Source organism: Vanellus vanellus (genome assembly GCF_965231255.1).
Source record: "Vanellus vanellus genome assembly, chromosome: Z".
In the NCBI taxonomy this organism is placed as follows: Eukaryota; Metazoa; Chordata; class Aves; order Charadriiformes; family Charadriidae; genus Vanellus; species Vanellus vanellus.
The window spans coordinates 62,584,695-62,601,279 of NC_138908.1; the positions used below are offsets into that span (position 1 = coordinate 62,584,695).

General features: G+C 43.7%; 1 protein-coding gene across 1 annotated transcript; it reads right to left on the bottom strand.

Annotated features, from left to right (window-relative positions):
• Positions 1–324: 324 nt before the first annotated feature.
• On the bottom strand, positions 325–16,034 carry LHFPL2 (LHFPL tetraspan subfamily member 2; the record flags this gene model as incomplete). The annotated part of the gene is made up of 2 exons (XM_082497049.1): positions 15,598–16,034; positions 325–581 (listed from the first exon to the last, which is right to left on the bottom strand). The coding sequence occupies exons 1-2, from the start codon at positions 16,025–16,027 to the stop codon at positions 325–327; spliced, it is 687 nt and encodes a 228-aa protein (XP_082353175.1). The 5' UTR covers positions 16,028–16,034.
• Between the last annotated feature and the right edge of the window lie 551 nt (positions 16,035–16,585).

Genomic DNA, 16,585 nt, shown 5'->3' on the forward strand with positions numbered 1-16,585 from the left:
ATCAATCAGAATTTGTCAGTTGTAACAACAACATTCCTGCTATATACACGTGATTCCTCACCTCCCCAGTCAGATTAATACATTTCACTGTGACCTGATCATAGAATGAAACTAAAAATATCCCCAAGTATTTACATTCTGCTTTCGTGGGATCCTTTCTCTGATCCTCAGTGCCCAGCAAGGAAGAAACACCATTTCAGTAGTTCGGGGCTGGAATGCATGGGGCTCAGTCACACAAATGGTAGAAACAGGTAAGTGGATCTGCTTGTCCAGTCAATGGAAAGCAGGTTAAGATCCAGGCACTGGCATTTTTCCCCACTGGAGTTAAAGGAGGCAGATAAGGTTTTTTCCTTCCTCTATTTCTTCTTGCACTTTGTCACTGGATGTGGCTATTTCAGCTTGCGCCGAGAAGACTGCACAGATGAACGTCAGAATAGTGCCACCAATAGCTGTGTAGAAAGCCCAGCCCAAGGAGCAGTCTCCTAGTTTGTAAGCAGAAGCATAAGGTCCACAATAGCTTATTGCTTTCTGGCATCCCCAACCCGCAGGGTAAAGTATCAAGCCTAAGATAAGGAAGAGGCCTAGAAATAAAAACAGAAAGACAGAAATGTAACAAATGAGTTTAACACCAAACGCAACACATGTAGTAATGGCTATTGTGGCCACCCCTTACTTCTAAGGACCAGGATTAGGGGGAGAAGACTCTTCCTCATCCATCTGACCTCCCTTTACTGATTGTTCCCTAGTATATACCGTGTGTTTTTTTTCTCTAAACCTGGAGCTATCATCTTGCGGTTTTTCTTGTGAAAGGCTTATTTCAAATGATAATGGCCTAGTTCCTAATTTTAATCTCCGTATTTCTTCTACATCCTTTGTTTTCACACATTATTCCTAGCTATACAGAGCTTGCAAAACATTCCAGCATCTCTACCTACTGTTTATACTTGCACTTTTCAAATATTTAGGAATGTTTGCATCCACTTTTGAGTTTGTGTTCAGCTAGCACTCATTCAGCTTTATTTAGTCATTCATCATAAACATTTTTTCCTCTGGATTTTTCCTACATTTATTTTCTTGCCTGGAAAAAGAAAAATTACATAATTTCACACCGCATCTGCTTATTTGGTCACATTATGACACAGTAGAAAAATAAAACTGCCAGTTCAGCAAGCTGCTTTCGTAATGGTGGGATGCTGGAGTCAGCCCCAAACCAAGAGATCTAAGTACCACAGCCAGTGCATAGGTAACACTGGGATCCTCTAAATAAGCGATTGACTGCTGCAGAAGGAAAGCACATTTTAGTGATGCAGGAGCAAAAGCCTCAACTCCCCATCTTGCTAAACTGCCCGAACACCCTGCTGTGCCTCAGGCGGGAAGTAAAAAGCTCAGACTAGATGTTTTGCCTGTCTGATCATCTCGCATACCCATAATTTTCTCTCCTATGAGGACCAGTCTTTATCTAAGCAGTGAAGGGCTTCCTTAAGGAAATTAAAAGTCACATTAGAGTCCCTGCACGCATGATGTGTGCATAGATGAGAGATTTAATCAAAATGCCTAATATGCTAGTGGCTACAGTGCTCTCCTACGGGCCCTGCTAAAAAAAAAATCACAGATCTCCCTCCTACAAGGCATGTAAGAAGCAGCTAAACATCAGGACAGGTCACAGATATCAAAATCTACTTTGTTTTCTTTAAAATTTTACTCAGAAGAACAGGAAGAATTACAAAAAACATTTTTTGCGTAAACACAACCAGTTTATCCAGAAAATGAATACAGCCTTCCGGATCCCATACATATTATTTATTTGTCCTGCACTGAAAGCCCTTTATTCAACCTGGCACCTTGACAAATACAGCTTGTAAAGGTGCTGTCACCTTCTAGAAGTGGGCTGAAAGTTGCGCTTTTGTATGGTGCTGGTTCATCCATTAGATTTCATCTAATCCCAAAATTTCTACCAAGTAACAAAATAAAAGCCAGTTGTCTTTTCTTCCCTGCACTAAGAGATTACCAAGAACAGCTGTAAAAACTTGTTTGCATCTTCTTCAATTCAGTCAGACTAGCCTGTTCTGCAGTAAGTTTCCTTAATTGTTTGTTTAAAGAAATTCAGCCAGATGCAAGAAAGCTTCCTCACTGAGAAAGAAAAGCTGGGTCCTAGCTAGTAAGCAGTTAACATACGCAAAATGCAAAAACCATCATCCAACTGTCTAAAATTAATGTCTATGAATGCCAGACATTTCACAAAAGAAAGTCCTTCCTCCAGCGTTTTCTAATGATGACACAACACCATGGGCATGAATGAACTAAATGTCATTATTCTTTGGGGCAGCAAAATCCATTAGCGAGTGATATCCGTTCTCTGTGAAGGGATTTCACCACTGCTTACATTTAAGAACCAATGACAAATTTTATGCAGTGTTTCCTGGCTGATTGGCCAAAGTACATTAAGTATAAAGTATTGCTTTATCTTGGGCAGACCTGGATAAGCTGTGCTTTCATCCTGCTGAGCCCTGCAGCCATTTCAGACTAAACACCAGCAGTTCCTTCTCCTCTACTCATCACTAGTTTCCTGTTCTGCGTAACCGGCATGACCACACTACGTATTTTTTTGACTGTGCATTGGTATGTGCTGGTTGCCATTTTCTCCAATGATCACAGGCCCTTTGGTAGTTAAAAATCACCATCACCAAATTAAAAGGCCAGGTCTGAAATGCCAATGTAGCTGCTGCTGACAGGACATTTTTAAAGTTTACCACCCCATCACTCACAAACCTAGACTTATGGCTGAGTCACAAGCAGAACTAAAGCTACATCCATTTCTTTTTGCCAAAAACCAGAGTGCTGAACAACTCCTGAAAGCTACTGGTTCATGATACGCATGCCCCAAGCTGAAAAGCCATCACTTAAAACTCACATCCCCAAAAGGCCGCAGCGCTGCTGCCAAATGTCGTCATCAGGACTTTACTGATTTAAAACTTTTTTTTTTTTTTTTTTTTTTTTAAAGTACAGGGAATTCCTGGAGAAATATTGACTACAGCCCATAATTTGATGAACTACAGCTGTTTTCTCACAGATAAAAACAAGATTTGGAGAAAAGTTTTAACCATGGACTTGAATATGGTCAGAGTCTCACCTGATTTTTCCTTCAGATAGCTAACTTTGTGAACCCTATACTGGCCTAGCACCATAAAAGAAAAAAAAGGTAACGTTTTCACTACCAAACCTACCTTCCACTACTCCATTTCAGGGCAGATAGAAAGCTTCTCAGGACATTCACCCTTGTAACTATCACTAATATTTATAATAATTTTTCATTTCATTAATACCTGGTTTGTATTTGCTAGGAAAAGTGAATAAAGATGATTCAATTAAGCCAATTCAACATACCCACAACAAAAACTGCCCTCCTTGGATTTCATGGAGAGGCACCGACTTCCTCATGTATTCAGCTCAAAGCTCCAACGCCCGGAGCAATGGCTGAGCTGTGCAGGGTGCAGAGATCCCTTCCTGACTCTCCCTACCTGCCCAAAAAGGGGTGCTCAAGTAAAAAGATCAAGAGGAGCTTTGCCTCCTGCTTCCAAGTAACTACAAGAGAGACAGTCACAGGCTACAGAGCTTATCGCAAGGACTCCTGCAGCTTAAACAAAATATACAGTAGATGTTTTATCACCCACCAACACAGCAAAACATAGGCTAAAGCAGAAGCCAGCAATCCAAAGCACATAACTGTCCAACTACCGGTAACCAGAGCAGCAGCTACCAGAGACTCCTGAAAAAGAAACAACTCTCTGCTCCTAGGAGCATGGATGCAGAGGGAAGAGAAGGAAAAATGCCCATGTGGGGAGAATAAGGTAAAATACCACAGGGGTAGCAAGGGCAGGAGAGGTTGTGGTGCTGCTTTGAAAGCCATGGTCTGCTTTTAAACAGGAGAAACAGTTAAATGCAATATGAATAGCTCGGGAGTCTCTGTTCTCCTCCATCTTTGACCTAGGGAGCACTGCACAACCATTTTATGCAACACGAAAAAGCCAGAGGGCTGTTTCTACAGCTAACAGCAAAACCTTGATCTACATCTAACACACGTGCAAACAGCTGCAGTTGAGCAAAACCCACTTATAGCCCAGTCTGTGGCCAGACGATCCACAAGGGGAAAAACCATGGTAAATTCTCAGCACTGATTTCCCATACCAGTGTCTACAGGGCAGAGCCTTGTCAGGTCTCTTACATCTCTTTGCTTCTTTGACAGAAATTTAAGCTTAACTGCCGACATCCCTGCCTTTCTGTAGCTGCTGCTTTAGTCCCTGGGGCTCGCCTGCCTGCAGCTCTCTCGTTTTGGTTATTTATTTGCATCACCACAGAGCCTGGCAGCTCTGCTCACAGTTTCTGCCTCCAATAGCTGACAATCTGCCTTTCAGACAAGACACACAGAGATGGAGCACAAGGCACAAGTGAGATGATAACCTTGAGCAGCATACTGGCAACAGCTTCATCAAATCCATAGCCTGCCAGTTACCAAGTTTTTCAAGTTTTTCTTGTCTCTGCAACAAGACAGTCTTAAGAAAAAAGTCGAAGGAAGAGAAATGGGTTTTCCATTGCTTGCGGACAGCACAAAGCAGCATAGGGGTGTATAGTTTTGTTTTCTGAAGAGTCCCCAGGGGGAAGGCAGAAGAGGGTGCTGGATGGGCTGTGCGGAGCCAGGAGTGAAGTATCTTGCCAGTGAATGAAACACTGAGAGTGCAGCCTGCAGCTTATAAGGGGCTGGAAAGAGGAGCCAAGCGCCTTATCCCTGCCATTCATTTACACTCACAGCGCACAACAACACAAGACCGGCTCCTAGTACAACCGACAGATTTGTGTATAAAAGTTGCTTGCTGGATTAATTAACTATTATAATTCTCAGGTTTGTTGAATTTGATTCAGTTATTCTTACACTCAACTCATTCAAATATTAATTCTGTATTTAATCTGTATTGTGCAGCTTTCTAAGCCATTTAATGCTGTAAATTAAAATTAAAGCACTTAAGCTTTTGTTAGCCATAGAAGTACAAAGGTCAGTTTTGTGTTGTATAATTTCATGTCAGTAAAATGTGATAAAAAAGCAATTATCTCCTGTGGACAGTTTGCCTTGAGACGGATCTGGCAGGAGGACAGTAAATATTAACGACAGAGATTTCTTTTTCTTAATAAATCAGTTTTTCCTCTTGTCCTAGTGTCTTTGAAGAGAAGCCCACCTTCAAGAGAAAGAACAGAGAACAAAAATCAAGTGCTCTGTCTGAAGAAAAGGTTTCTGCAACGAATCCTTTCAGTTCTTCGTGCTGACGTACAGTTAATGAGAGTTTTAATTCACAGCCAATCTACCTGTGAAATTATTGCTGTTTGTTCCCCCTGCTGGGAGGAACAAATTCATCTGGAAAACATTACAAGCTGTTTTCCACTGTGCTCTACGGGCTCGCAGAGCTCAGGCTTGCTCTGTTATAGACTTAACCCCCCTCTCTGAGCACAGCGGCACTGCTGGGACTGCAGCTTCTGCTATGCACATACTCTTGTTCCTACTTCCTAATTAGCTCTATCCCACTTCTTTAAATTAGCATGATAATTTTTCATAATTACATTTTCCTTTTTGTTAGTTGTTGCAAGCTCTCAGTTACCTTTCCTCTTAGGCTTCCTTAAAATAGAGGTCTGAAAGAATGCTACACTATGCTGCAAGATGCCTAGGAATGACAACAGAAAACTATTTAAATAACTTTTTTATGCAGAGACCTCATCTAAAACTCTTTGGTATAAGTCTGTCAGCAGAGAACATTTACCTATCTTTCACCGAAGGCAATTTGCCCACGTTACATTTTATTATCAATCTCTAATTACCTGCTTTCCAAAAAAGCCTTAAGAAATACAGAATTTAGATGAGATTTAGATTTTATTTGGATTATTAGACTAAAATATATTTCCTGATTACAACAGACAACCTATTAAACATCAGCTGGTTTATATTCAAATGATGTAAAAGCAGCTCCTTTCTCCTAAAATGCCAAAGCAAAACATTACAACATGCTGTAATATATAAATATAAATATAGCAGACTGCACTACAGTGCAACAACATTTCTGAAAACAGTTTAGTATCACTTTTTCTATAGGAGAAGCCTTTTTGTATTTGTGCACCAAGAAGTTTTCCCCTTCTAAGGGCCTGGAACTGCAGAAAGCTATTGCTCCTCCTGGTTTTTTATACGCTGTTAGCTGCCAGGCTAAGATCGTCTATCGTTACGGGCATTTGTATGTCACATTATGTGCTGGGGTCAGATCTGAGTAAAAGCTTTTTCATTCCATCTTGGAAACAACCCCCGAGACAGGGGTTAGGCAGATGCTTGTTTAGCTAAGTGAAGGCATTCTATTTAGTTTTGACAGTCTCCTGTGCAGCTGCTGTTGTGCCATATTAAACAACAGCATAAACTAACAAAGCCAATTTCCATTGCAAAGCCTGAAACTATCTTCTCATTTCCTAGCAAAATAGCAAAAAAGCTTTTAAACGCTGCTGAAGAAACAGGAAATTAAGCAGCTGTGATCAATGAGGTGGCACTGCAACAGGCTCCCACGGAGCAGCACAACTGAGCAGCAGCATTCTAAGAGAGAAAGGGAAAAAGGGTGAAGGCAGGGAAGGATTAGCCTTGCACACCACCAGGCAGGCAGCGCAGGCGGGTCGCTTCCTCAGTGGCAGTGATCCTGATCATGCTCTTCTTCTGCACAATCACAGGAGAATAACGCTCAGCCGAAGGGCAAATATTTGCCAGCCAGGCAAAATAACCCTGCCTTTATTGCTCGTATTTCCAAATGTGTCAGTAAGCTACCTGAATACCTGAACAATTTCATGTATAAAATATTTGTACAAATGTACTACGTTAGCTTCACCCAAGGAGGCTTTCACATATGCAAACTTTCCCTGATGAATCCCTACCCAGGAGGAATACTACCAGGTTGCCTTTTACATGCTTTTGATGGCTTCAGCCACTGACAGACAACCGAAGCGGTGCCCGTGCCCTTGCCCTCCTACTCAGCAGCTGTATAACAGACACCTTCAGCCCTGTGAAATGATTCAGTAATCCTGTTTTAATCAGATGAGAGCTAACGAGGTGGACTCAGGCCAGCTGACGTGGTGGCCTCAGCACTCCACACTGGATATAGGAAAAGGGTGAGGGTAGTGCTGAGATGCTGAAGGGAGCAGCACAGGGCCTCAGACCTGCCTCTGCAGCTGTCTCCATCCCCCTGGATGACTGCCAGGTCCACCAAAGGCAAGCAGCTGACCACAGGCAAGAAGGTCTTTGCACAAAAAGAAAGGGGAGACTCTGCAAGCCCTAGAGCCTTAGAGATGGCCTCTGGCCCCCTTGGAAATGCTGCGCAACAAACAAGAGAAAAATTCACAACATTAAGAATATCAATGTTTAAAAAAAGCCTAACTGGACATCACACTCCATGCACAAGCACAGGGAATTTGGGATAAGTTGGAAGAATGGTTGTCAGAGGGTGGGGAGAGTTGCCAGTGGGCAATGCACCAAGGCTCAGTCCACACCTCCATACCTGCAGTCACCTGGGAGGACTGCAGCCGTATACAGATTTCAGCATACCTGCGATACCCTAAGATGAGGCAGGAGAATGAATTGTTTATAACCAGGTGATGGCTCAAAACCTGCACAGATACTTTTTTCCCTTAAAAATTCTCTCAGTTCCCTAACCACTGCCTTCCCCAAGCTGAGGAAAAGGATGGCATCCCTACTCTTTTCAACAGTAAATTAACTATACCATTTGCTTATGTGTCTTTTCCCATTGATTAAGCAAAGCAAAGATGCTCATTCATAACCAAACCCATGCAAACATACATCAACTGATGGCATTACTGATGTCGGGGTGTGGAAACAGGGACAGGACTACAGTGCAGGGGGCTACTGGTGGGAGACACAACTATTAGATTATATTTTGCTACCCACAGAAAAAGCCAAAAATAAGTCAGTTTATCACCTTGACGTGGGTTGCTTTGGCAGAATTCCATGACAAGGGGGATTCAGCTTTCGTTGTTTTTTTTTTTTTTTTTTGTATTGGTGTGATCTAACTGCTTGGACTTCTCTGTAACAAAGTGTGAGCCTGCAGACTCCTGTTTTTAGGAGAGGGGAGAGCAAATTTGCCATTAGCTTTTAATAATGTTTATACACATGCGAAGGAGGGAGGGAGGGAGGGAGGGAAGGAAAGGCAGAGACTCAAAGTAAGATCAGTCGCAAGCCCTGAAATGACACCACTGCCTCTTTGCTGGCCATCAGCCATGTGCAGTCATGTCACCACACTACGGGTGCTCCTGCACGGCAGATGCTAACCCTGCAATTAAGTCAAGATAAAGCACCTTACAGGGGAAAAGCCAAATATTTACAAGTCTTCAGCAATGCAGAGGTAAATGAAGACCTCTCCACTCATAGGGCCATGGCTCAGGCACAGTCGCAAGGGCTGTTCACTTCTCACATCCTACCTTAAAAGCCAATGAAGCATTGAGTTTTTAATCTAGAACAGCTCAATAAAAGGCTTGAAGCTGCTAAATGAGAAACTCAATTGTGGATGGTCAATTCGGCACGTTACTGAGTCAGGGAAGGAAGTAGCAGACCGTGTCAATTATTCCAAGCCTGAAAGAAGCATAGGAGAAGACCCAGTATGTTTCACACCACTCACCATGACCTTTTCCCCTGCCGTTTGGCCAGTGAGTGCCATGCCCTCCAAACCACACATCGCATGCTGAATCAGCAGAAATGGAATGAAAACCACCACCTCCTGACCACAGCTCTGTAAAGGAGGCCGAAGCAACAACCTGCCCCAGCTCAAGCAAAGAGGTAAAAGGGCTGCAGGCCATCTTTTTCGTGGTATTACATTTCTTCAGTACTGATCCTGCAGCACAAGTAAGTCCTCAGGGGTTTGGAGGGAAGGAGCTGCAGAGGAACTAAGGCTTAGCAAGAAGGAAAGGGGCTAGGGGGATGCAGGAAGGGGAGAATTTTGGTGGCTTCATGGGTCATACAGCAGCAGCGTGCAGGCCATCTGCATGGGGGAAGGAAGCAAAACTCAAAACCACCAATTTCCTTCACCACCACACCAGGCACACTGAAGACAGGAGCTAAGCACAAATTAGCCCCTGGTCTTGAAAAAGCCACTTTCATCTTTTTTCTTGCATTTGAATGAAAACACAGCATTTGTTGAGTGTCGTGGTTTAGGTTTAAATATTCTCCTAGAGTTTGCATCCTGTATACAAACAGCAGCATCAGTCTTGGCTCTGAGGCCTGGAAGAAAAAATCCATGGAAAAGGGAGCCCAGCTACCCTCCCGCTATCCCTTGGCTTCTCAGGAGGCAGCCAGCGCTCTCTTACCCCACGTCGCCAGGGCAGGGGTGTAAGGAAGTCCTCGGCATCTCACCTACACCAGGAGAGGTAATGGACCCTGGTGTGCACATGTGCCACAGTAAAACATTTCTCCATGCGTACTGTGAGAGTCTCACACTGAGCACTGTTTGATGGAAGAGATTTATGCTTGCTGAGACAACCAGCTGCCAAAGTTGATCACTGAAAACCTGTATTTTTTGTTTATTTTTCTGTTCTATTTACAATCTGCTGGGTGTCTTCTGGTTCCCACATGCCCACCCTTGGTAGCACAGGAGATGAGCTGACTACCAAATCTAACAAAAAACTGAAATCTTCACTTTATTTCTTTGAAGTTACTAATACTCTCCCTCAGGCTCAACAGCAATTTAGCACTTGAACTCAATTTTCCTTCCCTGGCATATTCCAACACGGCAGTCCCCTTTGCTTGAACTTTCAGCAGCCAAGTGTGTATTAGATGTCGTGCTGGCATTTGGCCATATAGGTTACAGGAAGCACTATACCGCAGACAGCAAAAGCAGTTCAGACTGTCAGGATTTCCATTATAAATCCCCTTCCCCCACCCCCCCCTGCTTTTCTCTTTCTTCCCACCCCAAGAATTTAGAATTCTGGCATCAGAAAAGAAAAACTCTGAGCTGAATCCAAGAGGAAATATACTTTTGAAAAATGCATGCTCTGCATTTTAGAAAGACAAACAAGAAGCTTCCTTGCCTTCGAGGGCAAAACCACTCTTGCTCTGCTCTCCTACTGCCTGGGCTCCCTGGCTGAGCAACAGCTTCCGTCGCCTGCAGGCAGCAACGTGAGCTTACAAGGTGCTTTCTTCCTTGCTTGCCAGCTTGGCTCTTTCTCAGGCAAAATGCCTTTTTTTTTTTTACAGTGTGCTGTTGCCTACAACCAAATATTCTAAACTATTCTGCAACAATCATAACCTTTTGCGTCATGCTCTGAGCATCGAAGAGCTCTAGCAGCCCCATGCCCCATCCACAGCAGCCTGCTTCTCCTTCTGCGTTCTCTCCTGTCTCTGAGGAAAGTCCTGGCTGACCTCCCGCTTCCTCCTCAGCTTCCTCCTCCGCAACTCCCAACGGCCTCCTTACCTTCCAGCAGCCAGGGGTGTGCAGCCGCACGGCCACATGCACCACAAGCCCACCCAGCACAGCCGGATCCTACTTCATACACCCCCACAAACAGCTCCAGATCCTCTTCCCCTTCAGATGGTTCCCATCACACTCTGCTCAGGCCATCTTCCTAATCACCCAGCCTTCCAAATGGAAAAGATGACCACTAAGTATAACACGCCGAACTACTTAGTGCAAGAGATGTAATACTCTTCCAGCAGTAGAGACGCAGCTGGCTTCAAACTGGGTTTCACCTCTTAATTTTAGAAAATTGTGGAGAAGTTTTCTTGCACTTGAGGGTGAAGCTACACTTCTGGAACTGAACTATTGCCCAGGTACTGCTGTAGTTTCTGATAGAGGAAGCCCTCAAGATACCACAGCAGGAAGCAGGAGGAGATATGAACAGTAATAAAAGGGAAAAAATAAGAAATCATGGAAAGGACAGAAGAATGAATACAGGAGAGCTTGTCAGATACCTGAAAAGAGAAAATACTGTGGAAGAGACTTCACTGCTTGGGACTGAGCAGGACAAGCACCAGGGTAAAAAAACAGCCTCCCATAACAAAGCAGGGGTACAAGAGGAAATGCTGCACAGGAACAAAGTAGGCTGAAACGTTAAGGAAACTTCAATGTTGGGTGATGAGAGAAAAATACTAAAGTAGGACCCTGGAAAGAAAGAAGCCGAGTCATCACCCAGCAATTCCAGAGAAGAAACTGCTGGGGTGAGGGAGGAAAGCCCAAACCTGCAGTATCTGCGCCCAAGCAGACAGACTCTGACAAAGTGGCCAGGGGGAGCTTATGCTCCCTGCCCGCCTGCAGCAGCCTGTGAAGACACAAACCTCTGCTTCATCAGCCTGGATGCATGTCTGTGAAAGGCATAACTGCCAGCGGCTCAGCCTGCTGACAGGCAACGTGACAGCAAAATGCAGCCATGCGTTCACCTGACCAAACCAGAGACACACCTCAGCGCGCGGCTGGGACGCAGCTGCTCTCCTGACTGATGCAACACAATTTTTACATGCTTTTTTTATTTTTCATGCGTCTGTCAGTAACCCATTTAGTCAAGCCCAGTTTAAGCTAGGAGACAGTGGATCGTGAACAGAGAAAGCAGTGAGAAGGGAGTGACGCACGAGAAGCTTCCCAAGATGAAGCCATCAGCACTCTGGGAAGACTTTAGAGAAGAGGAACCACTTTATCCCCTTTCAGTCAACCTGCCTGGCAATGCAGCCCCACTCCAGCATGGCAAAGCCGGAGTAACAGATTCTGAATTCCCAAACCCAGCCACCTTTCCCCTCCGCTCTCCCCAAAGCCTTCCCAGGCACATGATGGCATAGCTTTCCACAAGGAAACACAGGGGCCTGCTCAACTTCTGTGGTTGAGATAACATACGTTCTGCTAATTTAGCTTCCGGTGTGCTGTCGGGGTGTCACTGGTGGGTTGTGGCTCACTGGCAAGTCAGGCAGCTGCCAGCTGTGGGCAAGGGGGTATGTCCGCCCAGCCACAACGCCGGGGACCAGCTTTGCCCAGCTGTGCCCTTAGAGGTTAAAAAAATAAAAAGCCAAGAAAAGTTGTTGATGATGAACTTCATAAAGGAAACTGTGTCAGAGATGGAAACCCAATCTGTTTTAGGCGCTGTCTGGGTTATCTTTAGATTATATTACTTAGCACCAAAGTGAAGTACCCTTACAAGCCCAAATAAGGCTTGTAAACATATATGCAACTATCCTATGTGCATACCAAGATATGTCAATAAGAGATCACCAATTATTTACTTCCTATAACTATATGATTACTATGAAAATGTACCTTGAATTGGTTCTTATCAGCTACCATATAATAACATGCTGCCTTGTCTAGCCTCTGCATTTCAAGTGATTCACAGACTGTAAAAATAGAATACTTTTCCCAAAAAGACATTTAAATGAAAGTCTGCCTGGTCTTCTTGCTGCTGGGTAGTAATTATCTATTTAATTACACAGCTCCATTCTTTGCACTCTCTACTGCAGAGACAAGATGCTTTTTCAGATGAAACGATCCTCAAACATCTCCAAAAACAGGGCCACTGATTACTGTTTCTACAGCTCCAAAATGAAAGGCACTGCAGTCCAAAAATAAGCGGTAGAAGGTCTTGCTCTATAACAAAGGAATCACAAGAGTTTAAACAAAAGCCATATTTTCTTCCTTTATGGTTTTGTATTTCTAACTTTCTGCTATCAAAAAACCCTCTATGGACCAGATATGTGTATGGCTCCTTCCCATTGACCTAAATAAGAGTTTGCACATTTGTCCAAGGGCTGTAGCAGAAGAGATGTTGCTTTCTGTTCTGTAATTTCACCGTAGGCATCATCCAGGTCACAACCAATGTTACTATACTGAAAAGATATATCCGGTGTCTGTTATTGTTTTGTCATGATGAATTCCAGGAATAAATGAACTTGTTGTGTGTTTTTAATTATATTAAATCTCTACTGCAAAGATATAGAGATTTTAAATGAGATTAAGCCTGCAAGATCCTGAGTTCATCCTGAGATGACTCTACCATGGGTGCATCTCATCTTTGAAAATTAGATGTTTGACATACTTGCAAATATTGGACTGATATAGGCTGATAAACAAAATGATTTTGTGAATTCTTCTCCTATGCTTATTACAAACATAATTGTTCACATTTGAAAGAATGATCTTATGCTTAAGATGATTAAGGCAGGGTTATATCTTGTTCTCTGGTCAGGGCACTAGTCTATCTATTCTAATCCCTGTATGGATTAACAATGCCGACAACTGTCCTTGAACAACTTCTTAAGCATTTTCCAAAACTCAGGAACTGAGAAAGTCGAAATTAACAGCTGTGATAAGTCATAAGGAAAATAATTTCAACTAAGCAAGCAGATGCTGTAATGCTACTGGCACAAAAGTAGCAGTGGACCCAATAAAACTAATCTTGAGAAAACGAGTTGCTAGCCACAAGACGCCTGGCTGCAAATACTGGCAGGCGTACTTCTCATAGCAACGGTTTCAGTAACATGACCCTTCTATTACCCGGTTTCATGCTGTGTCATTTATCTGAATTATAAGAAGGGAAGTGCTTCTATCTTCAGTACAGCTCAAAAAGGACTGATCTATCCCCTAACGTGTAAGAAATGCTTTGTTGGCTGTACTGTTCAATTCTTGAAGCTACAAGTCCCATTATAGGAACAGCAGGTTTGATAGTAAAACATAAAACTGTCTTTGCACGTATTTTCTCACAAATACATGGTCTCTACACCAGCATACTAATATACAAGAACACACTTCCTACTGATCTTGATGTTAGACTAGATATTTTGAGATGGTATTGGAGTTGTAAGTAAAGTTATCTTTTCGACAGGCCTAAGTCTGACATGCCAAACTTCTACTTGTGCTGCTAACCAATCTCTCCCATACAAGTACCCCTCCAACAGAAAAGAAGTAATGTCATCTCCTGAAAAACAGGTTCCATGGATTACTTCTGGAGTACAGGGTAAGAAAGTAATGAGCTAAAACCTCCCCCTGGCTTAATCTGCACTGCAGAGCTGCTTCCTTGTCGCACTAGTTCTGACAAATTCTGTAAACCAGGAGAGACTACAGAAAAACCTGTAATTTTTACCTAAAGGAAATTCATGTGCTAATTGTATGCCATCATGTGAACAGAAGCATCTTGAGCCAACTCAGTGATCTAATTCTGCCCCAGAAGCACAAACCTTATATTGTGGGTGCCATGAAATAAGTAGTATACTTTTATACTGAGGACGCATGAAGTGGAGGAAAGTGAGAGCCACCATGCTAGTGCTTCAGGAGCCAGCGTCAGCTGGTCCTTGCCCTGTACCACTAGCTCTGGAGGGCTGCAGCATGCAGCAAATTCCGTTTTTCCCTACTTCCCCATGTGTGTTTAGAATGACATTAATTTAGGCCTCAACGAAGCAAAACAACTTCATAAATGTTTGAACACCTATCATTACACCTCCTGTCTAGATACCACAGACTAGCTGCCACAGACACGTTTGGCCACCTCAGCGGAGGTGAGGAGGGGAGAAGCCCGATTCACATTTTGAGCAAACAAGTTAAACCCCATTATTTTTGTTGTAATGAAACCATTTTATGAATTGGAAACATCTGCTTAAGAGCACCACCAAGAGGGAAAGAGAAGGTGGCCCTGCTCATTCCCTCCCTCCTCAGGGGTCTCTGAAGGCTGCTAGAGGTAGGGCAGAAGACCAGACAACCTCCTCCAGAAAACCACACACAGAGAGCACAAAAGTCGAAAACCTACGTATGGGACAGGTCCTCTGCACGGCTCGCTGGCGAGTACAGAAAGCCAAATACTTCTCTAACTTGGGCTGTCCAGTGTCAGTTTACTAACAGCCATTTAATCTCTGTAAAATCGATGGGTTTAAGCAGGAACACCAAATCTCTAGAACCCATTCATCTTTTCAGGAAAAGCACAGCTGATACTTGGACAGTGAAAAGATAAGCTCACTGGGCTATGTAACTGCAGCTGAACAATAAGCTGACTAAAGGAAGGGTTTATCATAAAGTATCGCTTGTCAAGCTCACAGCCTTGAAGGAGGCTGCTTAGCATGAAACACTGGAGACCGGGGTGTGTGACTGCAGGCTGTTCTTATCCCTGGGGTGGTATTTTGTCTCATCGCAGTCATGAAGCCTCTGAGACACTGAGAGAACTGCCTTTGGTCCACAAAAAAATTACTAAAGTAGCGAGGGGGAGATAGACTGCCTTAACGTGAGTATTAACTTTGCTCTCTGCTGGTAACAAAGAAGAGAAGTTTTTGTTACTGAAAGAAATTCAAATAGAGGGGAAAAAACTGAACAGCAAACAAAAGGAACACTGGTCAGTTCATTTTGGCACGCATCAGGCTGAAATTCTGCTGCCAATGTCAATGTATTACATGCTGTGTAGCTATAAATTTCAGTTGTGTTTGAATAAACACCAGTATATAGAACCACTTTGGGTCTGCCTAACGCAGCCTGTCTGTAGACAGGACAGAATCACTAAATTTCTTCAGCTGAATGGCCCCAAAATTAAAATCTTTAGTTGCTCTCAAAGTACACGTACCTGCAATCCCTTGTAGCAGCCCACAGACATTAAAAATGCTTTTCTTCATAATGCTCTGCACACACATAGTAAAGACAGACACAAAAGCCACGGCGCAGAGAATCATGATTCCCACAGCTAGGAAAATAGCGGTTGCCTGCCAGAACCCACTGGCAATCTCACTGAAGTTTTCGGCGTAAGGACCACAAAGCGTGTCTCGTCTAGAAAGCTGCATGTGGGAGATTCTGGTGCAGCGCCCGTAGATGCCCAATGTCGGATGGTAAGGCTCCTGCGACCCCCCTGTTCTGTTGTCCACATCCTCAGAGCTTGAAGGCTTTGCTTTGCCAATCAGCCAGTCTGCACTCATGAAAGCGATGAGCTCTGCAAAAGCCACCACAATACTCAGGAGAGTCCATAGCATCGACCGACACGTTACAATGACATGACACATATTGATGTCCCAGGCTTGTGATCAGCGCAGCTGACAGTCTTAAAATCCAGGCACGAGGGGGAAAAATGAAATTAAGAAAGAAAAAAAAAGGACCCTAAGAAAATCACTGTGGCTGCTTTGCCTTCTCTTTCAGCTCTCTCACAATGGCCAAGATGAAATTTCTTAGGAGAAAAAGTGAACGGCCCCAAGTTTTGCAAGCAGTGCAGTCATTTGTTCTCTCAGTTTAGTTCCTCCTTTTTTCTTTCTGGGATGCTGAACTCTGAAGTACGCTTTTCTTTCTTAATATTCATACTGGCACATGACGCTGCAGGCTGGTGGGGGAGGCCGCAAGGACTGCCCACTGTTTGACATCACACACCTACAAGAAAAAAGAGACAACACATCAGCAGTGGAAAAAAGTCTTCGTTTCCACCCCCACATCAAGCCAAGATCTCACACAGATCCACATTAACATGCAAAAGCTCTAACAAGGGCTCGTCAAACAGAGCCTGCTGGAAACCTCCTGGGTTTGTCCCAGAGGAGTGATTAATCTCCTGCTGCCTGGCTGTACTTACGGTA